Source organism: Bos indicus x Bos taurus, chromosome 6 (assembly GCF_003369695.1).
Source record: "Bos indicus x Bos taurus breed Angus x Brahman F1 hybrid chromosome 6, Bos_hybrid_MaternalHap_v2.0, whole genome shotgun sequence".
Lineage (NCBI taxonomy): Eukaryota > Metazoa > Chordata > Mammalia > Artiodactyla > Bovidae > Bos > Bos indicus x Bos taurus.
In genome coordinates this window covers 15,832,661-15,858,323 of record NC_040081.1, presented here as the reverse complement: position 1 = coordinate 15,858,323, position 25,663 = coordinate 15,832,661, and the positions used below count along the sequence as shown (strand labels likewise).

At 40.7% G+C, this 25,663-nt stretch overlaps 1 protein-coding gene and 1 pseudogene across 2 annotated transcripts in view; one reads left to right on the top strand and one right to left on the bottom strand.

Moving 5' to 3' along the window:
• Window positions 1-25,663, bottom strand: part of CFI (complement factor I) — a 50,468-nt gene that overhangs the window by 8,004 nt on the left and 16,801 nt on the right. The window contains exons 4-13 of the mRNA XM_027543846.1: window positions 24,976-25,255; window positions 22,996-23,149; window positions 16,948-17,111; window positions 16,002-16,115; window positions 15,752-15,862; window positions 9,596-9,619; window positions 6,956-6,991; window positions 4,993-5,096; window positions 4,713-4,816; window positions 967-1,244 (exon numbers count right to left, since the gene is read on the bottom strand). Coding sequence (XP_027399647.1) covers window positions 967-1,244; window positions 4,713-4,816; window positions 4,993-5,096; window positions 6,956-6,991; window positions 9,596-9,619; window positions 15,752-15,862; window positions 16,002-16,115; window positions 16,948-17,111; window positions 22,996-23,149; window positions 24,976-25,255 — 1,369 coding nt within the window. The remainder of the gene's footprint in view (window positions 1-966; window positions 1,245-4,712; window positions 4,817-4,992; window positions 5,097-6,955; window positions 6,992-9,595; window positions 9,620-15,751; window positions 15,863-16,001; window positions 16,116-16,947; window positions 17,112-22,995; window positions 23,150-24,975; window positions 25,256-25,663) is intronic.
• On the top strand, window positions 11,382-11,912 carry LOC113894754 (annotated as a pseudogene). Its single transcript, XR_003511654.1, has one exon. The product of XR_003511654.1 is annotated as a glycine cleavage system H protein, mitochondrial pseudogene (transcript).

The following is a 25,663-nucleotide window of genomic DNA, read 5'->3' as shown; positions in this document are numbered from 1 at the left end:
AAGATGAGGGGACAAGTATTGTCTAAATTAATTCTAATCTGTCTCTAATTTAGTAGGTCTTTCTAATAAGGTGAAGTCGCTCAGTCGTGTCCGACTTTTTGCGACCCCACAGACTGTAGCCTACCAGGCTCTTCCATCCATGGGATTTTTCCAAGCAAGAGTACTAGAGTGGGTTGCCATTTCCTTCTCCAGAGCATCTTCCCGACCCAGGGATTGAACCCAGGTCTCCTGCATTGTAGGCAGATGCTTTACCGTCTGAGCCACCAGGGAAGTCTCTTCTAATAATTTGCCCCTAAGCAAAGTAAATCTCTTATTCATATGAATGTTCACCTCAAGTCATCTTAGAAGCTCAAAGGATAAATTCTTTACGTTATCTTTCTCTTTGTGGAATGTTCGGGTGTGAGGCATGGAGAATGGGGGAGGGCAGAGGAGAGAGGGGAAGGCTGTGGGATCACTGACTCGGCACATACTGTGACAATACCTTTGAAAAACATTTTATCTTTCATTCATGTCATTCCAACCAATCCCCAAAGTTCATGCTAGATGTCCCCTGTCACTCTGCTTTTTTCTTGGTGAATGGTTACCCCTCAATGGATGTTTCACTATCACAGAGTATAGGTATCCTTGAAACTCTGGGTCAGGATCAGTTACATAATTCGCAGAGCCAAATTAAATTTAATTTTAAAAATTAAAAATGTGAGGTGAGGCCGCTGCAAAAATGACTGAGAATCTCATGATGGTGACAGCAGAGTAGTACAGCAAGCACAAGGCCCTTTGGTGCCCAGAGCTTGGGGTGCTGGGTCCCCACACAGGTCCTCTGCCTGGGAGGGGGCCCTGGCTGGACACTCACTTTTCTGGATTTGATGCACTGTTTCTCTCTGAACCCTGGGAGATTAGCTCCTATGCCTTTCTCTTCCTATTCATTTTTCAAGCCCCGCATTCTGATGAACAAACTATAAAACATACCTTTTTCTCGCCCCCAGCCAGAAACGATGCACTTATCATTAGGTTGAAATAGGTACGGAGACCAGGGGACACAGGCAGGGATGGATTTACTCAACACACATTCTTTTTCGTTTGGGCGTTTTTTCATTTCAATCAAAGCTATGTCGTTTTGGTAGGTAGTTCCATTGTAGTTTTCATGGATAATAATTCGATTCACCGAGTGAACAACCGTCTGAAAGCCAGGTCTTAACCAGTCTGTAAATGATGTCCATATTTGGTAACGATGCATTCTGCTGATTCTGTAACAGATAGGAAAGGCGGAAAATATATTGAGTTGGGATAGGGGGAAGCAAGTATAAATTGGACTTCTGATGCTTCATCTTTAAATTCTCCCCTTTTAAGGAGCTTTTTCATTTTCCCAGATTTTTTAAATCCTTGCTGCCATGAAGCACTGCAATGAAATTGTCTTAGGACAGAATTAAAGTCAGTGGATAAATGTAGAAAGGAATAGTTCATCTACTTGCTAAATATTAGGGACATAAAGGTCTCACTACTTACCAGAGATGCCAACAGTAGAATGAGTTGGCTACCTCTGAAGTAAGAGTGTGGGAATTGAGGATATTTAAGCAGAAACCAGAGAGCATCTAGCCAGGAATGTGCTTGAGGAAGTGGGGAGTCAGAGCACAGGATCCTAGAAGTTCCTGGGGTGAAGACCTGGGAATCATCATTGTAACCTTTAAAACTGACTTCATCCTAACTTTGCGTTGTATTATTTGCTCAAGAACCTTTACTGGGTCTTATTCATCTACAGAAAGATACCTGAGTTGAGTACTGTATCTGGAACACAGTAGCTGTTTCAAAATTTGGTTGAAATGGTGAATGGGTTAAATATTGCCTGTCTTCATGCCTCCCTCCATTTTCTTACCAATTTTCATTTTGTGGTTTCCAGCAAATTTGGCATCTACTATCACTTTCTTGGGCTTCCCAGGTAGCTTAGCTGGAAAAGAATCTGCCTGCAATGCAGGAGACCCTGGTTTGATTCCTGTCGGGAAGCTCGCCTGGAGAATGGATAGGCTACCCACTCCAGTATTCTTGGGGTTCCCTGGTGGCTCAGACAGTAAAGAATCCACCTACAATGCGGGAGACCAGGGTTTGATCCCTGGGTTGGGAAGAGCCCCTGGAGGAGGGCATGGCCACTCTAGTATTCTTGCCTGGAGAATCGCTATGGACAGAGGAGCCTGGCAGGCCACAGTCCATGGGCCTCAAAGAGTCAGACATGACTCAACAACTAAGCACAGCACAGCTTACATCACCTTCTCAGGGAAACACCTTACCGTTAAACAGTGGTGTCCTAGGAGCTAATGAGGTGTTTAGGATGTTTTTATTTACACTCAGTGTTCTAAGAATGCTGTGCTTCATATTAATTTTGGTTATATTTCAGGATCGGAGGTCCTGAATATTGTTCAAAGGTTAACTGTTCATCCATTCAATTTGCTTAATAAATATTTAATATGCCGAGTGAATGTGGGTAAGCCAATTAGGAAGCAGATGGTATAATCCAGGAGAGAGGTGGGAGCATGGTAATAGTGGAGATAAAAAGAGACTTTGAGAATTAAATAACTGGCAATTAAAAACACCATCTGGAAGAAATTGTAGTACATATACATAATGGAATGTTACTTAGCCATAAAAAGAAACACATTTGAGTCAGTTCTAGTGAGGTGGATGAACCTAGAGCCTGTTATACAGAGTGAACGAAGTCAGAAAGAGAAAAACAAATATTGTATATGAACACATAGATATGGAATCTAGAAAAATGGTGCTGATGAACTTATTTGCAGGGCGGGAATAGAGACTCAGACATGGAGAACAGACTTACAGACACAATAAGGGGAGGAGAGGGTGGGACGGATTGAAAGAGTAGCATTGAAATATATACACTAGCGTGTGTAAAACAGACAGCCAGTGGGAAGCTGCAATATGGTGCCGGGAACTCATCCTGGTGCTCTGTGCCAACCTAGAAGGGTGGGATGGGGTGGGAGGGAAGCTCAAGAGGGAGGGGGCATATGTGTACCTATGGTTGACTCATGCTGATGTATGGCAGAAACCAACAAAACATTGTAAAGCAATTATCCTCCAATTAAAAATTTAAAAAAAATTTTTAAATGCCATCTGGAGTTGGTGATATATAGCTGAGCTGTGTGGTAGGGGTTGAGGGAATGAAATGCGATCATTTCTAGATTTCTGCCTTGTATAGCTAGATGAATGGTGTTGCCATCTGCTGGGATAGGGAACAGTAGGTCAGGACAATATTTGGGGGAAGGGGCAAATCATGAGTTCAGTCTTATTATTTTTTATATTTAATTTCTTGGCCGCAGTGTGGGGCAGGTGGGATCTTAGTTCCCCGACCAGGGATCAAACTAGTATCCCCTTGCATTCGAAGTACAGAGTCTTAACCACTGGATCACTAGGGAAGTCTCGGAGCTCAGTCTTAGACCTTTTGAATTTTATGTACTATTACTTCTATACAGCCAAGATAGTGTACTGTAGGGTCAGGGTTGGAGAGGGCTAGACTGGAGATATCACTGTGTCAGCATATGGCGGTATTTTAAAGTGCAGATAACTTTAGAAAGAAGAAGTAAAAAGAGAAGAGGAAGCCAGGATACACATTGAGGAACTTCAGTGTTTCACTTGAGCCATAATGCTCAGTCACTGGAGGAGGAAGCTGCAAAGAAGGCAGAGAAGGTGTGGCCAGAGAGGTAGGTAGAAAACCAGAAGAGCGTTGCGTTACAGAAGCCAAGGGAAAAGGGTCGTTCAGAAGGAAGAAACAAGATTTGGTGCTTTGCTCCAATCCATGAGGATTTTTATGGGTGTCATTCAACAGATTTCCTGTCCCTCTAAAGTTTGGGTCACCTGCAGATTTTCTAAACAGGCCTTCATCTAAGTTACTGTCACATATGCTGACCTTGGTTTTACCCTGGCTCTGCTACAGACTGGGCTTCCCAGGTGGCGCTGTGGAGAAGAATCTGCCTGCCAAGGCAGGAGATACAAGACCCACGGATTCGATCCCTGAGCCAGGAAGATCCCATAGAGTAGGAAATGGTAACCCATTCCAGTATTCTTGCCTGGAGAACCCCATGGTCAGAGGAGCCTGGTGGGCTACGGTCAGGTGGCTACAGTTATGGTGTCGAAGAGAGCTGGACAGGACTGAAGCAACTTAGCACACACCCAAGCTCTGCTGCAGACCTGTAGTGTTGTTTTGGCCAAGTTATGCAACTTCTAGTTTCAGTCCGCCTATCTAGAAAATGGGAGGAATAATATTTGCCTCTCGAGAATGTTAAGAATGTTAAAACAAAAATAACATCTATGAAAGCTCTGGGCACAGTATCGGGTCTGTAAGAGGTACTCCATACATGGTGTTTCATTCATTCTAAAGGTCGGAACTGAAGCCAGAATTCAGAACTCTGTCCTTGACCCATGCAAATGAGCCAAGTGAAACAACTCAGTGCCTACAGGCTCCATCTGCCCTTGCCAGCTGAAGTCAACAACTTGGTCTGTGGGCAACATACTGGGTTCTGAGCAACTGGCCTCTGGACTCCTGATCATGAACATCAGAGAGGGTGTTTAGCAGACAACAGAGTGGAACTTAGTGATTTTTCTTACATAGGTTTTATCATTCAACTTTATCATAACCTCTATTATCTAATTTCATTGTTTCAGAAATCAGGATATCTATTGGAGAGGGTTTTTTTTTTTTTTTTTTTTACCTGACACAATGGGCAGCAGTCAGAATCCAACAGCCACCGATGTAAATTCCCCCACAGTGGATTTTGTCTCCTTCCTTGATTGCCATCTGCCACGGGAATTCTCCCTGTAAAGACACTCATGTGGTCACTGCCATTCTGCCAGACAGGTGGCTTGAAGATTTCCATCGCAAGGTTCTTAGTCTCTAATAATTACCATCCCTCCCCCTCACTTTCCCCGCCCCCCCCCCCAAACTTGGGCGGCTCCTGGGAAATGACATTATAACTTTTTGTGCCGGTTTACCATTTTTGCTGGCTTGCCTCCTACGACTCGTTTCCTTCGAATGTGCATGTTGTTTTTAACTCCACAGGATAGTTTAGGCAAAAATGACTTTGTAAATTTTCTTTCTTTAAGAAAAGAATAGATTGTATCATTATGATTTTTGAAACCACTACCTTCTGGGCAAACTTCTTGATTATCTATGCCACAAAAACAGCAGAGTCACAACTAATATGAAGCAGCCCAGATTCATTAGTAAGTTATTTTGGATGCTATTCACCTTGTTTAAAAATTCTGGCTTCATATTAAAAATTAAGCTTAAAATTGGCTTGATTCTCTGAAGTTCTACCGAAAGGTGGACTTGTGGCCGAAGGAGGCTGCCTGAGGGGTTACACACTGACCAGCCTCTGGCAGATAAGAGAAGCCACACGCCCAGACATTACTACTGTGACAGTTCGAGATGGGGTGACACCTCTGGATGAGGTTAACAAGCAGAACTCCACAGTCTACTTTCATAGTTCTTACTTTCTAGAGACTGTTTATGTGGGACTCTTCACTAATATTAATATTAACATTAATAATGTTAATGTTGAGTTCTTTCTATGTGTCAGATCCCATACTAAATACTTTGTATATAGTTTGTATCACTTAATCATCATATTAACACTGAGAGGTAACACGCCAGGAATCCCTGGACAATCCAGGATCAGGAGGCTGGGAGGGGGCTGTGTTTTTAGCCACTTAACATGTGACGGGTGTTTCCTTCCTCAGTGAGCACACTCAGACATAGCACATGTCACTGGGAGGCATCTAGAGTCAGGCTTAAGACACGAATTTGCAAGGGAATTCATGACAAAGAAGAAAGTAAAAGTATAAGATGCTCTTCTTATTATCTCGCTCTATTTTATCATGTCATGAAAATTTTTATAAACTTGCTTCTTAGTCCCAAATGAGAAAGGAAAATTAATATCACTGTCAATTACTTTGAGCACATAAGAAACAGGTAGGTCCTCAAGGGAGAGAAGTTGTGAACGATTATGGATAAAAGATTTTGGAGGAGTCCCATCCAGCCTAAGAACTGGGTTAGGGGAAGAGTGTGATGATAAATTTTAAATTTCTGCTTGTACCTTTAAGAAGGAGACCCCCATCTATTGAGGACTGTCAAATCAGCTTGGATTGAACCTGAAAATTAATTTATTACCCTGAGTAGAAAATAAAGGGCCTTTGTTGGAAATCCCTCTGACTGATATCTGCAGCTTTGAGATCTAAATCTTCCACTCATTGCCTGATTTTTAAAAAATTGCTGATGAACTCTGGGGCCTGGCAATCAGAAGGGAGTCTTACATGGGCTTCAGTTTTCAATCCTCCTAAAATAGGGAGATATTTCACTCCCAATTTGTATTTGAGCTTGTTACTAACCTAAGGTCACACAGCTAACAAATAACTAAGTCAGGAATTAATATGTAAGTTTGACTCAAAAATTCCTATCAGTTACTGTCTTCCCAGGAACTTAATACTTTGTTTAAATTTGGCTCTCAGTGTAGACTTGGCCAAAAAACAGATCTTCACAGATTTCCTGTTATCATGGTTTAAAATATTGCAAAAGAATCTATTATTTTTGTACTTAAAATGTATGTCCTGGATCACAAATCTGGTTGGCTTTGACAAAACTGATCTGACAAAGCTCATAGCAAATAGAAAAACTGTATATGTAAAACTAGACTATTTTTTTCCATTTCAAAATAAGCCATATATATTAACCCATTTTAAAGGTAGTTCTCAAGAAGTATTTAAGCTTGTTTTTCTTAAAAATGATAAGAAAAGTAGTAATGGTTTTTTTTGTTGTTGTTTAAATTGAAATCAAAGGAAATTAGTTCTTGAATCAATTATATTGCATATATGCATATATACTCACATACACACACATGACATTAAAATGCAAATTTGACCAGTGAAGCACTAGTAAAAGAGAATAATGTTAACTTACCTGCATCCATATCAGCAGTCAACATTTCTGCTGCTTCTATAATCAAACAAAAGTTCTAATGTTTAAGTTATGTTTATAGTAAAAATTAAATCATTAAAAACATTTAAACTTTGATAATAATTTTCCGTCTGAACTCTGTCCTACCTTTAAAAAGGACAATACGAAATAATCTTATTTCCTTTCTGTAGATAGGTAATTGTGAAGGCTCAAGACAGTGACCAAAAGAGTCCTGAGCTACATTAAAAAGGGTCTTCACATTTTGTATATAATAAGGTATCTCTTAACAGGGGTCATGCAATAATTCATCAGTTTCAGTATCCAGCAGGGTTATTATTAGTCATCTGGGATGCAGAAGTCACAAGTTAAACAAAAACAAGAACAGATTTGCTCTTTTTCTTTCTTAGACTTCGGCTTGAAGTTATACAGGATGATTCCATCTTCACTCTGCTGTCCTGAAACATTTCAGTTGTGAACAGAATCATGATTTCTTTGACCTGAGCATCCAAAAGTGAATTCCCACAAAAGGTTGCTCTGTCTTGGATGAGGCTGCAGCCCAGAGAGGCAATGTTACTTTGTTGCAGCTGTCCTGGGCATTATTACTGTATTTCCCACGTTTTGGGGAGGGGAAGATTTACATGTATCTGTTACACTACACATCTAGGTTATTTTCTGCTCAGAGCTTTCACAAAAGCAGTAAGATAAACCAAAGAGAAGACTTCATATTAAATGCTCAACAAAGGGCGTTGGGGAAAGTCCAGTATAGCTGACATATACTGGATATTACAAGACAAGCAGAAAGCTCCAAAGCACAGATCATAAGAAAAACAATCAATGACTTTGATTAAATAAAGATTTTAAAATTTAAAGATTAAAGACTTGTATTCAACAAAGCTCACGATGGCCAAAATTAATAGGTGGGTGACAGAATGGAAGAAGGTATTTGCATGTCTAAAACAGAAAATGGATTAATATCTAGAATGCTAGAAGAAAGAAGACTGCGGCCCCAATATGAAACGAGGCAAAAGACGGGAATTGGCAAAGGGATAGACGAAAAGGAAGAGGAAACTCAAAAGGCTAGCATGCATGTGAAAAGATACCCAGAATCATTGGTTATGCCATAAGTTCAAATAAATAAGCAATGCTGTATCACTTGAGAGTATGAGACCAGGAAAATTAGAAAGCTGGATAGTACTAAATGTTAGTGGAGCGGAGGCAGGCCCTTGGGGGGTGGTATTGGTGGAGGTGAGCAGCTTTGCCACAGAATATGCAGGCACCAGTTTGTCAAATGACTCTAACAATTTCTGGCCCAGCTTGATGCCTCAGAGAAATCTCCCACACGTCCTTAAGGAGAGTATATTCATCGCTGCATGTGAGTGTGGGCTGAGAGTCCAGTACTGAGCAGGTAGAGAGTAACCTGTGAAAGGTGAACACCACATAGCGTTTCATTATGTGGCAGTTAGAAGCAACAGATTAGACAGAAACATCACAACATGGACAGGTCTTAAAAATGCAATGCTTTATGAAAAGATAAAAAGGAAACAGAGGATACACAACACCATACCCTGTGAATTACAAATGTACCCTCACAAGAGAACAACCGACACTGGATAGGAATGTATACAAACAAAAAGACACACATGTTAAATCACATTACAGTGGTTGCTATGGGGAATGAGCGAGTCTAAGGTACAGGAGTAATGGAGAATCAATGAAGCAAGAGAGGGGCCTTCCTGAACCAGAGATGACTGTGTGCTGCTCATCTCTAGTGAGGAGTTGTCACTGGGCTGAGGAGTGTCACTAACTCATCACTTTGCACCTGAAGTCTGAAACTAGAAAGGAAGGAAGTGCAAGAGGGAGGGAAGGGGGAAAGGAATTAAGAAGAGGAAACAAACAAGTATCAAAATGAAAGAAAAAGGACAGCAGCAGCCTTGGAGGGCAAAATGACAAGAGGGAGGGAATACAAAGAAACAGTGGAAATTAGCCATTTAGAACAGGGGTGATCTTGGCTATATAAAAGTCACTCAGGAATCCTGAGAAACCCTCAGGAGGACCAAAAGCCTCTGGCGGTCATTTTAGATGAATAACGAAGAAAAGGATGACTCTAAAGAGCTGGAAGATTTGGGGATGTCTGTTACAAAAGTAAATAAGAAAATATCTAAGGTGAAAAGATGTTATCTTTCCTCTGAAGACAGTTTCTTCAGCAGTTGCCTTGGTTTTGAGGAGAAAGGAAAGGAAGAGAAGGCTATCTGGCAGAGGTGCAATGTGCAGAGAAGGCGCTGGGCAGGCTGTGAGCGGGGAGTGTGAGAAGGGATATACCCCACTGCGGGACAAGGCCTCTGTGCCTAAGCAAATGGTGAAACTGGTCATATACATCATCCTCGGTTAATGGTTACCTTCAAATATAACAATATAAATATAAGCAGTGCTTGTGTTTTGTTTCAATTCTGCAACATCCCAAGACTTTAATAAAATTTTTACTTTGAGCTACAAGTAAAGGGCATGAAAAAAACCCCAAAAAATTTACCACAGGAAAGCATCATTTTTACATGAAAAGAAAAATACACACCATTTCAAGCTAGGACCCTTTATTCTTCTTTTCAGTTCTACAATATAAATTTTCTATGATAAAAGTATCTTTACCTTTAATTTCAGGGTGTCCAGTTTCTAAAAACAAAAGAAAAAAACTCACTGTAGCAAAGAGATCATTTTCACTTAAATTAAATGTACACTAATCATCAATTTTCAGTACAGAATAACAACTTAACATTTATAAAAAGATAAAAGGGGCCCACACTATGTCACTTTTTGTAGCAAATACTTTGATTTTTAATAGTGCCTAACAAATGTTTCCTCTTACATTTAAACACACACCAACTTTACCACAGCAAGGAAATCGTTTTCACTTGAGTTTAAAAGAGATTCATATGTTAGATATATTTGAATACATACCTAACAGCAGATTTATTATATAGTTAGACAAAAAATTTGTCTGGAAGTTCACAGTTCACGTATTGCTGAAGCCTGGCTTGGAGAAAGTTAAGCATTACTTTACTAGCATGTGAGTGCAATTGTGCGATAGTTTGAGCATTCCAGATGTTCAAGTTGGTTTTAGAAAAGGCAGAAGAACCAGAGGTCAAATTGCCATCTGCTAGATCATCGAAAAAGCAAGAGAGTTCCAGAAAAACATCTATCTCTGCTTTATTGACTATGCCAAAGCCTTTGACTGTGTGGATCACAATAAACTGTGGAAAATTCTGAAAGAGATGGGCATACCAGACCACCTGACCTGCCTTTGAGAAACCTGTATGCAGGTCAGGAAGCAACAGTTAGAACTGGACATGGAACAACAGACTGGTTCCAAATAGGAAAAGGAGTATGTCAAGGCTGTATGTTGTCACCCTGCTTATTTAACTTATATGCAGAGCACATCATGAGAAATGCTGGGCTGGAAGAAGCATAAGCTGGAATCAAGATTGCCAGGAGAAATATCAATAACCTCAGATATGCAGATGACACCACCCTTATGGCAGAAAGTGACGAGGAACTAAAAAGCCTCTTGTTGAAAGTGAAAGAGGAGAGTGAAAAAGTTGGCTTAAAGCTCAACATTCAGAAAACAAAGATCATAGCATCTGGTCCCATCACTTCATGGCAGATAGATGGGCAAACAGTGGAAACAGTGGCTGACTTTATTTTTGGGGGCTTCAAAATCACTGTAGATGGTGACTGCAGCCATGATTATTAAAAGACACTCCTTGGAAGAAAAGTATGACCAACCTAGACAGCATATTCAAAAGCAGAGACATTACTTTGCCAACAGAGGTCTGTCTAGTCAAGGCTATGGTTTTTCCAGGGGTCATGTATGGGTATGAGAGTTGGACTGTGAAGAAAGCTGAGCACCGAAGATTTGATGCTTTTGACTGCGGTGTTGGAGAAGACTCTTGATAGTCCCTTGGACTGCAAGGAGATCCAACCAGTCCATCCTAAAGGAGATCAGTCCTGGGTGTTCATTGGAAGGACTGATGTTGAAGCTGGAAACTCCAATACTTTGGCCACCTGATGCAAAGAGCTGACTCATTGGAAAAGACCCTGATGCTGGGAAAGATTGAGGGCAGGAGGAGAAGAGGACAACAGAGGATGATACGGTTGGATGGCATCATCGACTCAATGGATATGGGTTTGGGTGGACTCCAGGAGTTGCTGATGCACAGGGAGGCCTGGTGTGTTGTGGTTCATGGGGTTGCAAAGAGTTGGACCTGACTGAGCAACTGAACTGAACTGAACTGAACTTGAGCATTCTTTGGCATTGCCTTTCTTTGGCATTGGAATGAAAACTGACCTTTTCCAGTCCTGTGGCCACTGCTGAGTTTTCCGAATTTGCTGGCATATTGAGTGCAGCACTTTCACAGCATCATCTTTCAAGATTTGAAATAGGCGGGCCGCGGTCGGCGGCCTGCGCGCCATCTCGGCACCCAGCGCGCCCTGCTTGCCGCGGCCCTGGGGACTGCGAGCGGGTGCAGTCCGGGAGCTGCGCACCGGCCCTGCTCTGCTGTCGGTGCGGAAATTCACAGAAAAACACGAATGGGTAACAACAGAAAATGGTGTCGGAACAGTGGGAATCAGCAATTTTGCACAGGAAGCTTTGGGAGATGTTGTTTACTGTAGTCTGCCTGAAGTTGGGACAAAGTTGAACAAACAAGAGGAGTTTGGTGCTTTGGAAAGTGTGAAAGCTGCTAGTGAACTCTATTCTCCTCTATCAGGAGAAGTAACTGAAATTAATAAAGCTCTAGCAGAAAATCCAGGACTTGTCAACAAGTCTTGTTACGAAGACGGTTGGCTGATCAAGATGACATTCAGTAACCCTTCAGAACTAGATGAACTAATGAGTGAAGAAGCATATGAGAAATACATAAAATCTATTGAGGAGTGAAACTGGAACCCCTAAATAAACTACTTTGAAACAAAAAAAAAAAAAGATTTGAAATAGCTCAACTGGAATTCCATCACCTCCACTAGCTTTGTTTGTAGTGATGCTTCCTAAGGCCCACTTGACTTCACATTCCAGGATCTGGCTCTAGGTCAGTGATCACACCATCGTGATGATCTGGGTCATGAAGATCTTTTTTGTACACTTTTTCTGTGTATTCTTGACACCTCTTCTTTATATCTTCTACTTCTGTTAGGTCCATACCATTTCTGTCCTTTATCGAGCCCATCTTTGCATGAAATGTTCCCTTGGTATCTCTAATTTTCCTTAAGAGATCTCTAGTCTTTCCCATTCTATTGTTTTCCTCTATTTCTTTGCATTGATCGCTGAGGAAGGCTTTCTTATCTCTTCTTGCTATTCTTTGGAACTCTGCATTCAGATGCTTATATCTTTCCTTTTCTCCTTTGCTTTTCACTTCTCTTCTTTTCACAGCCATTTGTAAGGCCTCCCCAGACAGCCATTTTGCTTTTTTGCATTTCTTTTCCATGGGGATGGTCTTGATCCCTGTCTCCTGTACAATGTCACGAACCTTCATCCATAGTTCATCGGGCACTCTATCAGATCTAGTCCCTTAAATCTATTTCTCACTTCCACCGTACAATCATAAGGGATTTGATTTAGGTCATACCTGAATGGTTTAGTGGCTTTCTCCACTTTCTTCAATTTCAGTCTGAATTTGGCAATAAGGAGTTCATGATCCAAGCCACAGTCAGCTCCTGGTCTTGTTTTTGCTGACTGTTAGAGCTTCTCCATCTTTGGCTGCAAAGAATATAATCAACCTGATTTCGGTGTTGACCATCTGGTGATGTCCATGTGGAGAGTCTTCTCTTGTGTTGTTGGAAGAGGGTGTTTGCTATAACCAGTGTGTTCTCTTGGCAGAACTCTATTAGCCTTTGCCCTGCTTCGTTCTGTACTCCAAGGCCAAATTTGCCTGTTACTCCCGGTGTTTCTTGACTTCCTACTTTTGCATTCTAGTCCCCTATAATGAAAAGGACATCTTTTTTGGTGTTAGTTCTAGAAGGTCTTGTAGGTCTTCATAGAACTGTTCAACTTCAGCTTCTTCAGCGTTACTGGTTGGGGCATAGACTTGGATTACTATGATATTGAATGGTTTGCCTTGGAAATGAACAGAGATCATTCCGTCATTTTTTGAGACTGCATCCAAGTACTGCATTTTGGAGTCTTTTGTTGAGTATGGTGGCTACTCCATTTCTTCTAAGGGATTCCTGCCCACAGTAGTAGATATAATGGTCATCTGAGTTAAATTTGCCCATTCCGGTCCCTCTTAGTTCACTGATTCCTAGAATGTCAATGTTCACTCTTGCCATCTCCTGTTTGACCACTTCCAATTTGCCTTGATTCATGGACCTAAGATCCAGGTTTCTATACACTTTAAAGAAGGCACTTTACCAGGGGCGTTTGGAATGTAAAAATAGCCTCTGTTTTAAAGGCATGTACTGTTGAAAAGGGAAGGTAAGACAGGTATAAAACACTACAATAAACTATTAACAGTAATGCAGTGATGTCCTGACACAGACACAACCACTATACAAGAGGCTGTTGTGTCACTTCCCAGGTTGTGTAAAGTGACATCACGTCAGTGGCTTGAAATCATCCATGGTGGGAATAATTTACACCATAGAAATTAGCAGAAGCTGCAAATTAGGGAGTTCCTCTCCCTCTTCAAAGCCCACCGTTAAACATTTACCAGCACACCACCAGATTCACTCCATGTACGTCAGGTGGATGCAAGGACCTGCACACACTCCTCCAGCAGCCTTCCCTATCTTTGAGAAAGGGAGCTCCATCCTTTCCGTTCTCAAGCCAAAATACCTGGAGTCATCCTTGACTGCTCATTTGTTCTCACACCCCCATCCAATTCATAAGCAAATCATTCTGATTCTAGTTTTAAAATATATCCAGAATCTGACTGCTTCTCATCATTTCCATTCCTACCAGCTTATCCTAGTCACTGTCATCTTCCCTGGATTACTCAGTAGCTTCATCCCTGGTCTCCCTGCTTCTCCCCTCACCCTCATACAGCCTATTCCCCACACAGCAGCCAGAGTAATCTTGATTTAAAAATGTAACTCAGATCATGCTATTCCTCTGCTTAGAGTCCCCATTTCATTCCTTAACAGACGTCCCTAGATCTTCCCTGATCACCTCAACCAAGCACCTCTCCAACCTCTCCTATTGCCTGTTTTTTTTTTTTTTTTTAATTTATTTATTTGGCTGCCCTGGGTCTCAGCTGCAGCACAAGGGAACTTTTAGTTGTGGCATGTGAACTCTTAGTTGGGGCATGTGGGGTCTAGTTCCCCGGCCAGGAATTGAACCTGGGATCCTTGCATTGGGACTGTGGAGTCTTAGCCACTGGACCCCCAGGGAAGTCCCCTCCTGCTTGTCTCTTAATCTCTCACTATGCACAGGTGGAATTCCTGCCACATAAGCCTCCTTGCTGACTGTCCCATACTGGAATGTTCCTATCTTAGCAAAACCACAGTGGTTGTTGCCTCTGCCTAGAACACTCTTCTGCAGACTTCTGCATGGCTGGATCATCATTTTCTTCAGTTCTTTACCTAAAAACAAAAGTGAGCGAGCCTTCCCAAGCCACCTTATCTACACTTCCAGAATTTATCCCCCCTTTTATATCTTCTTTTCCTGCTTTTATAAAAAAAGTACTTATTATTTTACTAGATATTTTTACTTATTTTTCTTTATTGTTTCTCTTCCTCCACTAGAATATAAGATCCATGAAGGCACAGGTATTTTGAAGTGTTATTCACAGTGGTAACCCCAGCGTCTTAGAATAGGATCCAGCACACGCAGTAAGAACTCAATGAATATCCATTGAGTAGATGAATAAATATATTAACTTAGGAAGATTTTTCCTCCAGAATACATTAATGGGAGAATGAGGTCAGTCTGGGTGGGATGCATTAAGTTCCGTTCAGTTCAGTCGCTCAGTCATGTCCAACTCTTTGTGACCCCATGGACTGCAGCATGCATTAGGTACCTAGTAAATATTCCCTACCTTTGGAGGTTTTCCAGTGAGCACTAAAAAACAAAGAGCACCTGCTCACTGCTTTGAAATTTAGTAAGCAAAAGGAAGGAATTAAATAACACTTTGCCTTTCAATAATGAACTGCATTTCATGGAAACAAAATAGTTCTTCTCTACAAGATTCCAGTTAATAAATGCAGAAGGAATGTTGAATTAGAAATTGTCATTATTTTAAAGAAGAAAGGAGGGATAAATTAGGAGTTTGGGATTAATAAACACAGACACACACACACACCTCCCAACACACAATGGATAACTAACAAAGATCTACTGTATAGCACAGGAAAATATATTCAATATATTGTAATGACCTCTAAGGGCAAAGAATCTGGAAGAGAACATATATATATATATGGATATCACTATGAAGTGAAGTGAAGTGTTTGTCCCTCAGTCATGTCCAACTCTTTGCAACCCCACAGATTATAGCCCGCCAGGCTCCTCTGTCCATGGAATTCTCCAGGCCAGAATACTGGAGTGGGTAGCTGTTCCCTTGCCCGCAGATTTTCCCAACCCAGGGATCAAGCATTGCAGTTTCAATTCTTTATCACTGGAGCTACCAGAGAAGCCCACACCTAAAACTAACACAATATTGTAAGTTGATTATACTTCAGTAAAAACTTTAGAAAAAGAAATTGCCATTTTACAGGCCCTATTGACAAATTGGATCTAGGCAATAATTACAAAGTCTGCTAAAACCCCTGGGTCAAATAATAATAATAAAACATAACCACAAAACTTTAAATTACCTTCACAACCAACTTCATCTTCTCCCGTGATACAGTCCAGCTCACCATTGCACTTATACTGCTTTGGAATACAAACACCCGATTTACAGAGAAAACCTTCACCTCGGCAGTCTGTGCAAACACAAATAGAAGAGGGGATTTTTTTTCATTCTTAAGATGCAATAAGATGGGATCTTAAGTCAATGGGAAAGCTGCTTCTGTTTTCTTAGAAGAAAGCACTTGGGAGTTTAAAGGCTGGGTTCATCTCTACCTTTACAGCACAGCTCATCACTCTTGTCTACACAGTCATTGACACCATCACAGGCCTTCTTCTGAGGAATGCGTTTCCCATTCACACATTGAAAGGAGTCCTTTTTTGGAGGAGCTGTAAAGTAGAATTGTCTGTGTGAAATTTATTTAGCAAGTTGTGGATGACATCTTTATCACATGTTTGGAATAATGGCATGAAGATAAATTCAGGCACAGATAAAAAGTGATATAAAATGCACGAGTGGTAGCATTACCATAATATATTAATAGGGAAAATAAATGCCAAAGCTGGCTTATGGAGGCCCTTTGCTAATCTCTGAAAGCCAGCATTTATTGTGGAGGCTTCTTCTGAGACTGGGAAAGGGGATCCGGGAATCTGGAGCCCTTGCAAACACTGGTGCTCACGCACTCCTTTCATGCTGACCCAGCCCCACCCCGAGGCTTACTTGGGCGGTTCCATTTACATTTTGATGGCTCTTTTTTTTAGCACCAAAAAGGATATGATCTTTAACACTATATATATAGCTAAAATATTCCAATGTCAGGATGAAGGAGAAAAGCAGCAGTGATTGTCTCAAGCATAGATGCGATCACTTAACCATTTTAAAGGAATATGTAATCAGCTGGACTCCTCAAAGGAGATGCTGAGTTTCTTCTAATATTTACCTGTGTTTGCTACATCAATTTTAATCCATATGTTCAAAGAATCAAAGGGGAATCAAACAACTTTACTTCCCATGTAGGAAGTAAAGGATAGAAGGATATTTGAATGGAAAAAAAGTACAATAGGGGAAAAGCGCCGATTTGGGCTCTAAAACCCAAAATGTGATTTTGTCATTGTGTGTGACTGGCAACAGGAGATCCGTAATTTGTTTGTTTAGTACAGACTTGGTGTGAAACAAACAGTCTCTAAGGAAGGGAAAATATTGGGCAAGTACTCCACTAACCTGCACTCTCTGTGTAACACACCACACCAGCCAACCCCTCCGAATTGTGTACTCCCTTAGTGAAAGTACATTCAGCCAAACTGGTCTCTAATCCTCGACAACGCACATGCAGACATTCAGCAGAATTTGGATCAGGATCTCTTCTATGAGTATCAAGAGCACCCCTGCAAATCAAACAAATGAAACGTTAAAGTAGAATAGTTAGTGCTTTGTGTTTCTAATTCTACTGGAGGAGGTGAGGGACTAATTTCCTTTTATTTTCTATGTATGGGTGATAGGTTAGGCAAGATGCTTACATTCTCTGAGCTTCCATATCTTCCCCAGTAACAAGGAATATAACTCCCTCACTGAGTTTTGTAAAGATGAACAAAAACAGTCAATTTAAATTGACTGGAAAAGTTCAAAATATGACAAGCAACCAAAAAGCAAAAGCAACCTGTTTGATTTGCAGGGGTGCTCTTGATACTTATAGAAGAGATCCTGATCTAAATTGGTTTCTCCTCCTCTGTTTCTTGTTAAGAAGAAATGCCTCTTTGATCAAACATTCCTGATTTCTTTCCAACCTGAGATGTGTCATTCTTGGCCTCTCCACCGGTTAACTCCTCTTTTCTCCAGAAAAGGGAGAAGATTAATTTGATCAGAAAATCTTGGAAATAAAAAGAAGGCCAGGTCAACCCTGCTCTTCCATTCTCCCCCTGCTCCATGCTGAGTCTTACCTGGTTGGCCCCATGGTTACCTGGGATCAGGGAGGTTGAGTTAGTTTAATTCTAACAGTTGCCTTAATTCTCTACTTTTATGCTAAGCTGTGACCTCAATTCAGTCTTGACAGTGTCAAGTGGTATTTTGACATCTATATGCCATTGCTTGGACTTCTCAGTTTGTTCAGAATTTGTGTAGCTAAGAGGCTACCTCAGTGACCCACTATCCTAGAGATGGTGAGTTACAGTGAGCTTCCAGAACATTCAATTGCTCTCTGCTTTTCTGTAGAAGTTAATGAGGGAAATGGGTTAAAAATAAAAGGTTCAGCAAAGATGCAGGAGGCAAATGTAAGCACAAAATTAAGCAGTAATGGCAATGTAAATATCTGATAAATTACAATGAAAGGGAAAAAGAGAGCAATTAAAGGGAACAAAGATCCATAATGAAGATATAGCACTCATGAAACTGTGCCAAACTGAGTCGAAATATGAGAACAAATGGGAGTCATTTGGGGCAGTCTGACATGTGAATAAGTTGAGAAATCTCTCAACATATGACTATCTGGAAGTACTAGATAAATGCCCTCAATGAGCTCTTAAGGAATTAAGGGAAATACCCACTGGCTAAATCAGAGAAGTCTGTTCATGAGCTTATACAAAGTATGATAAGAACAAAATACTGGGAGATCAAAGAGTGAGAGAGTTTGCCATTAGGTTGAATCATAGGTTGTAGGTCACAAACTGTCAAAAATGAGAACTATCTAATGACTCAATTTAATGATAAGAGACTCTCACTAATGAACTACTAGCAGATGTGGTTTAGAAAAAAGAAAATTGAATGAAAAATGAAGAAGTGAGATGCAAGAAGCAACAACAAACCAAGAAGTTGGCAAATATGAAGTCCATCTGAATAACCACTGACTGAACAACAGTACTCAGATCAGATCAGATCAGTCGCTCAGTCGTGTCCGACGCTTTGCCACCCCATGAATCGCAGCATGCCAGGCCTCCCTGTCCATCACCAACTCCCGGAGTTCACCCAGACTCACGTCCATCGAGTCAGTGATGCCATCCAGCCATCTCATCCTCTGTCGTCCCCTTCTCCTGCCCCCAATCCCTCCCAGCATCAGAGTCTTTTCCAATGAGTCAACTCTTCGCATGAGGTGGCCAAAGTACTGGAGTTTCAGCTTTAGCATCATTCCTTGGTAATTGTTTATTACATAATGATAGCAATTAACTTCAGGAATATATACAAATAAGGTGGAACAAAATACTGAAAAGTTGATATGGAAACAACATTCTTTGTATTATTTCTGAAGAGGGCAAGAACTTCATAATTTAAGGATTCATGGTATAAACGTGAAGATAACCATTAATGGAATAGAAATAGGATATATATGATTTTCAAACCAAGTAGAGGAAGAAAAGGAAGATTAAGAAAACAACAACAGCTTTATTAACCCAACAGAATTTTTAAAAGGAAGAAACAAGAGGATATGAAAAGGGCAAATAATAAGCCCCAAATAAGACAGGAAAATCAACAACGTAAATAATCACAATAATGTAAATGGACTAAACTCTTCAGCTATCATCATATTGTATTTTTTAAAAAAATGAGATATATGCTGTTTATAAGGGACACACTCAAAAGATAAAGACCTTGAAAACTTATAAATAAATAAATGGGAAAATATTTGAATAAAGCAATTGACATGATTTTTTATTCTAATGGAATAAAAATTTTTATTCTAACACATCTATTATGTAGAACCCTGCATATGAAGCATTTGAAATATACTCAGTACAAAGGAAGTCTCAAAAAATGTTTAAACAATTGTCCTCATGTGGAGAAATTCTCTCTCCACAATACAATTAAATAGGAAATTTATAACAAAAAGTTAACCAAAAGCAAACTAATACATTCATTAGGAAAGTAAAAAAAGAAACTTCTAAATTATGTTTGAGTCAAGGGGGAATTATACTGAAAATTAGAAATATTTTGAACTGAACAATAAATAGAATACTCACTAGTAAAGGCATGCAGATGAAGCATTAACTAGAGGGAAATTTGTACCTTAAATGCTTATATTAGAAAGGAAGAAAAACTGAAAATTGACAAGCTAAGGATTTAACTCACAGAATTAGAAAGAATACAATAGGGAAAAGCAGAGAGAGAGAGAGAGAGAGCCAAAGATAACAGCAAACATTAATGAAAACAAAGAAACAAGATTTACAAATATAAAAGCAAAAGACATTAATCCAATAGACAAATCTTTGCAAGGTTGATGAGAAAAAATGAGAAAGAAAGAGTATACAAACAACATTAGGTACGAAGGAATGGACATAATCATAGATGAATAGAGACAGTTATGCATGCAACTGTACGGATGCAAATGTAGAGTATGCAACTCTACGGATCAGCAAAGGATTTGCACCCAGAGACCTGAGCAAACCTACAGTTTGTGCACTCAGCAGTGTTCTAAGTACTAGTCAAGCATAAACACATTTCATCCTCATGACTACACTGTGAGGCAGGCAGTATTCTCAGGTTACATTTGAGGAAGCTGAGGCATGGAAAGACAGGGTAATCAAAAGACGAATAGTTGGAAGAATAAAATCAGCCCTGGGAAAAAGCATTATATCTACTACTGCGGGCAAGAATCCCTCAGAAGAAATGGAGTAGCCATCATGGTCAACAAGAGTCCAAAATGCAGTACTTGGATGCAATCTCAAAAACGACAGAATGATCTCTGTTCGTTTCCAAGGCAAACCAATCAATATCATAGTAATCCAAGTCTATGCCCCAACCAGTAACGCTGAAGAAGCTGAAGTTGAACAGTTCTATGAAGACCTACAAGACCTTCTAGAACTAACACCCAAAAAAGATGTCCTTTTCATTATAGGGGACTAGAATGCAAAAGTAGGAAGTCAAGAAACACCTGGAGTAACAGGCAAATTTGGCCTTGGAGTACAGAACGAAGCAGGGCAAAGGCTAATAGAGTTTTGCCAAGAAAATGCACTGGTCATAGCAAACACCCTCTTCCAACAACACAAGAGAAGACTCTCCACATGGACATCACCAGATGGTCAACACCGAAATCAGCTTGATTATATTCTTTGCAGCCAAAGATGGAGAAGCTCTATACAGTCAGCAAAAACAAGACCAGGAGCTGACTGTGGCTCAGATCATGAACTCCTTATTACCAAATTTAGACTTAAATTGAAGAAAGTAGGGAAAACCACTAAACCATTCAGGTATGACCTAAATCAAATCCCTTATGATTATACAGTGGAAGTGAGAAATAGATTTAAGGGATTAGATCTGATAGATAGAGTGCCTGATGAACTATGGAATGAGGTTTGTGACATTGAACAGGAGACAGGGATCAAGACCATCCCCATGGAAAAGAAATGCAAAAAAGCAAAATGGCTGTCTGGGGAGGCCTTACAAATGGCTGTGAAAAGAAGAGAAGTGAAAAGCAAAGGAGAAAAGGAAAGATATAAGCATCTGAATGCAGAGTTCCAAAGAATAGCAAGAAGAGATAAGAAAGCCTTCTTCAGTGATCAATGCAAAGAAATAGAGGAAAAAAACAGAATGGGAAAGACTAGAGATCTCTTAAGGAAAATTAGAGATACCAAGGGAACATTTCATGCAAAAATGGGCTCGATAAAGGACAGAAATGGTATGGACCTAACCGAAGTAGAAGATATTAAGAAGAGGTGGCAAGAATACACAAAAATGTACAAAAAAGATCTTCATGACCAAGATAATCACGATGGTGTGATCACTGACCTAGAGCCAGACATCCTGAAATGTGAAGTCAACTGGGCCTTAGGAAGCATCACTATGAACAAAGCTAGTGGAGGTGATGGAATTCCAGTTGAGCTATTTCAAATCCTGAAAGATGATGCTGTGAAAGTGCTGCACTCAATATGCCAGCAAATTTAGAAAACTCAGCAGTGGCCACAGGACTGGAAAAGGTCAGTTTTCATTCTGATCCCAAAGAAAGGCAATGCCAAAGAATGCTCAAACTACCGCACAATTGCACTCATCTCACATGCTAGTAAAGTAATGCTCAAAATTCTCCAAGCCAGGCTTCAGCAATATGTGAACTTGAACTTCATGATGTTCAAGCTGGTTTTAGAAAGGGCAGAGGAACCAGAGATCAAATTGCCAACATCCGCTGGATCATGGAAAAAGCAAGAGAGTTCCAGAAAAACATCTATTTCTGCTTTATGGGCTATGCCAAAGCCTTTGACTGTGTGGATCACAATAAACTGTGGAAAATTCTGAAAGAGATGGGAATACCAGACCACCTGACCTGCCTCTTGAGAAATCTGTATGCAGGTCAGGAAGCAACAGTTAGAACTGGACATGGAACAACAGACTGGCTCCAAATAGGAAAAGGAGTATGTCAAGGCTGTATATTGTCACCCTGCTTATTTAACTTATATGCAGAGTACATCATGAGAAACGCTGGGCTGGAAGAAGCACAAGCTGGAATCAAGATTGCCGGGAGAAATATCAATAACCTCAGATATGCAGATGACACCACCCTTATGGCAGAAAGTTAAGAGGATCTAAAGAGCCTCTTGATAAAAGTGAAAGAGGAGAGTGAAAAAGTTGGCTTAAAGCTCAACATTCAGAAAATGAAGATCATGGCATCTGGTCCCATCACTTCATGGGAAATAGATGGAGAAACAGTGGAAATGGTGTCAGACTTTATTTCTTTGGGCTCCAAAATCGCTGCAGATGGTGACTGCAGCCATGAAATTAAAAGACGCTTACTCCTTGGAAGGAAAGTTATGACCAACCTAGACAGCATATTCAAAAGCAGAGACATTACTTTGCCAACAAAGGTCTGCCTAGTCAAGGCTATGGTTTTTCCTGTGGTCATGTATGGATGTGAGAGTTGGACTGTGAAGAAGGCTGAGCGCTGAGGAATTGATGCTTTTGAACTGTGGTGTTGGAGAAGACTCTTGAGAGTCCTTTGGACTGCAAGGAGATCCAACCAGTCCATTCTGAAGGAGATCAGCCCTGGGATTTCTTTGGAAGGAATGATGCTAAAGCTGAAACTCCAGTACTTTGGCCACCTCATGTGAAGAGTTGACTCATTGGAAAAGACTCTGATGCTGGGAGGGATTGGGGGCCTGAGGAGAAGGGGACGACAGAGGATGAGATGGCTGGATGGCATCACTGACTCGATGGACGTGAGTCTGAGTGAACTCCGGGAATTGGTGATGGACAGGGAGGCCTGGCATGCTGCGATTCATGGGGTCGCAAAGAGTCGGACACGACTGAGCGACTGAGCTGAACTGAATTGGGAAAATTCAATGAGCATGCACTCACAGTTGAAATCCACGGTCAATGCAGGCCACGTTGGCCTCAGTAATGCTCCAGCTGTCTCCACACACAAACATTTTTGTATCTAGGTCTGCAAGTTTTACAGCAACAATTCCTTCTGAATCTTGTTTTCCATTTGACAAGGAAACACTAAATTGCCCTGAAATTAAAAAAAAATATATTTTTAAAGAATTAGCAACAGTCATGCATTCATTTTTTCTCCTCTTGATTAAAAGCCTCTAAAGAAATAAAATGAATAATTTTTAATTAACTTTGAAAACTATGAAGATGTTAATAAATAATGGTAAGCAATTATTTTATGAGTTTATTAATTATCAGTGGCTGAAGTACCCAGTTGTAAAAAAAAATCATAAAATCCTCACATCAATTTTATGAAGACTAGGGTGGTATTTATTTCCATTTTTACACATGAGGAACCTACATTTATCCAGTTTTATACATGAGATTAAGTTGCTTGCTCAAGGTGTGAAGCCAGGAATCTGTACTTACCATATTGATCTGACTCCAAAATCCATGCTCTTAAAAGTAAGCTAAACAAGTAAAGAAAATGTAAGAAAGGTTTACGTATTCTCACATACTTAAGGCACTGCATGCCTGAAGAGAACGGAAGTCTGACACTGACGAATAATCTCCACTATTGCTTTCCTCCTCTCCAACAGGTAAAAGAGCCGGACTCAGGGATCTTCCTTCCTCCTGTCCACAATACCTCAGCATCTTACCTCAGCAACACAAAAATATTTAGGCTACTGTGTTCTGGTGCACGTCATGGTATCTTTAAAAAGAATGTTTCAAGCATTCTGTAAATTCATGAAATGTCTGTGATAATTCATATCCAAAGACAACGAGCTTGAAACTCGCTGTCATAGTTCAAATTTCATGAGCACTTCTTGTTCACTCTCCACAGAGCTTTATGTACATGGTTTAAGTTTCACAAGAATCTTATGAGTTAGGAACTACTGTTACTCACATTTTACAGATGCGGAAACTGCAGTCCAGAGAGGCTGCACAGCTTGTCAATAATGGAGGGGGTGCTTGGAGGGGCTTGCAACTAAATCTGACTGACAGTGAGACCCTCAATCTTCTGATTTATTTTTGGTTGCGCTGGGTCTTCATTGCCCCCGCGGGCTTCTCATTGCAGGGGCTTCTCTTGCCGTGGTACACAGGCTCTGAGGAGCACGGGCTTCAGTAGTTGTGGCTCCTGGGCTCTAGAGCGCAGGCTTGGTAGTTGTGGTGCAGGGGCTTAGTTGCTCCAAGGAATGTGGGATCTTTCTGGACCAGGGATTGAACCCATGTCTCCTGCATTGGCAGGCTGATTCTTTACCACTGGGCCACCAGGGCAGCCCAAGAGTCTTTTCATCTTAATCACTCCACTAATTCATGTATTAGGGTCCCAGCCTCCTCGTTACATTAGGCACCTGATTGAAGTCTTGACAAGCTCTCTGATCTGATGTGTCGTTTGCTAGGGTGGAGTATGTCCTTGGCCAGCAGTGGCCTGAGCTAAACCTCGGATCAGGGCTGATGAGGCTGGGGCTAGGGAGAGGGGTAGGGATTGGTGGGATGGAAACTGGAAGAAATGACTGGGGTTGGGGGTACAAAGAGGTTCTATTTCAGTCCCAATCTCATGTAAAGCATTTCCCCCTGGGTTCTAAAGCAACTCAACAGCTCTGGGAACAATCCCTTTAGCCAAGTAGAAGTGAGAGTAGGGATGGTTCTGACGGGCTGGGCAGCAGAGAGTGGCATAGGCACTGGGAGTGGGAAGGACCAGCCTCAGGGTCACATGCTCTAGATTCAATGGCTGGCTGTGTTCTGATGATCCCTAATTTCTTTATTATCACCCCAACTACTACTGAGGGTCTAGAGAAGAATTTTGAGTTGTCATTATAACATTCCAAAGGAAAAGTATTTTCTAATAGAAAATATAGTAGACAATTTTCTTCTTAATATAATAAACTAGGCTTTTCCTACCTCCACCTGTGCATGCTCCACTTTTCAAAAACTTTGCCTCAGGACGATAACATTCAAAACTCTTCTGCTGACAGTAAGTTGAGTAGCTTTTCCCATTAGTTGAACACACCCTGGTACCATTCTTCGGGCACTGATAAGGAAGTTTACAAAGACACGTCCCATCGATGCATTTCTGCCACGGTTGGCAGAAGACTTTGTTGCAGGAGAGATGTGTGTGTTTTTCAGTTAAGCACTTTTTATCCACGAAATCTTTTTGAGATGTGTCTTGTGTTGAAGTGGGCTGTAAAGCATAAAATAAACATTAACTTAGCAACAAACTAAAATATTTTTAAAGATGTAAACCTGAAGGAAAGAAACAAAACGGACTCACCTACTCCACAGCATAGATAAGGGTGATGTGGTCTGGTGGTTTTCAGACTCAAACAACTCTGGCTTCTAGTCCCAGCTTGGGCACTTACAGTTTAATTGGTCTTGAGCAAGTTACCTACCCTCATGAAACATGAGCTTCCTCATCTGTAAAATTGGGTATTACCTTCTATTTCACAAGGTTATTGCCAAGATTAGAAATAAGATGTGTATAATAGTTGAGAGGTACTAGGCATGAAATCAGTGGGAGCTGTAATTATTCAAAAGCCAAATAAAATTCTGCCTTTGAAGTAATCAACGTATCTCACCAGTCACCTTGCTG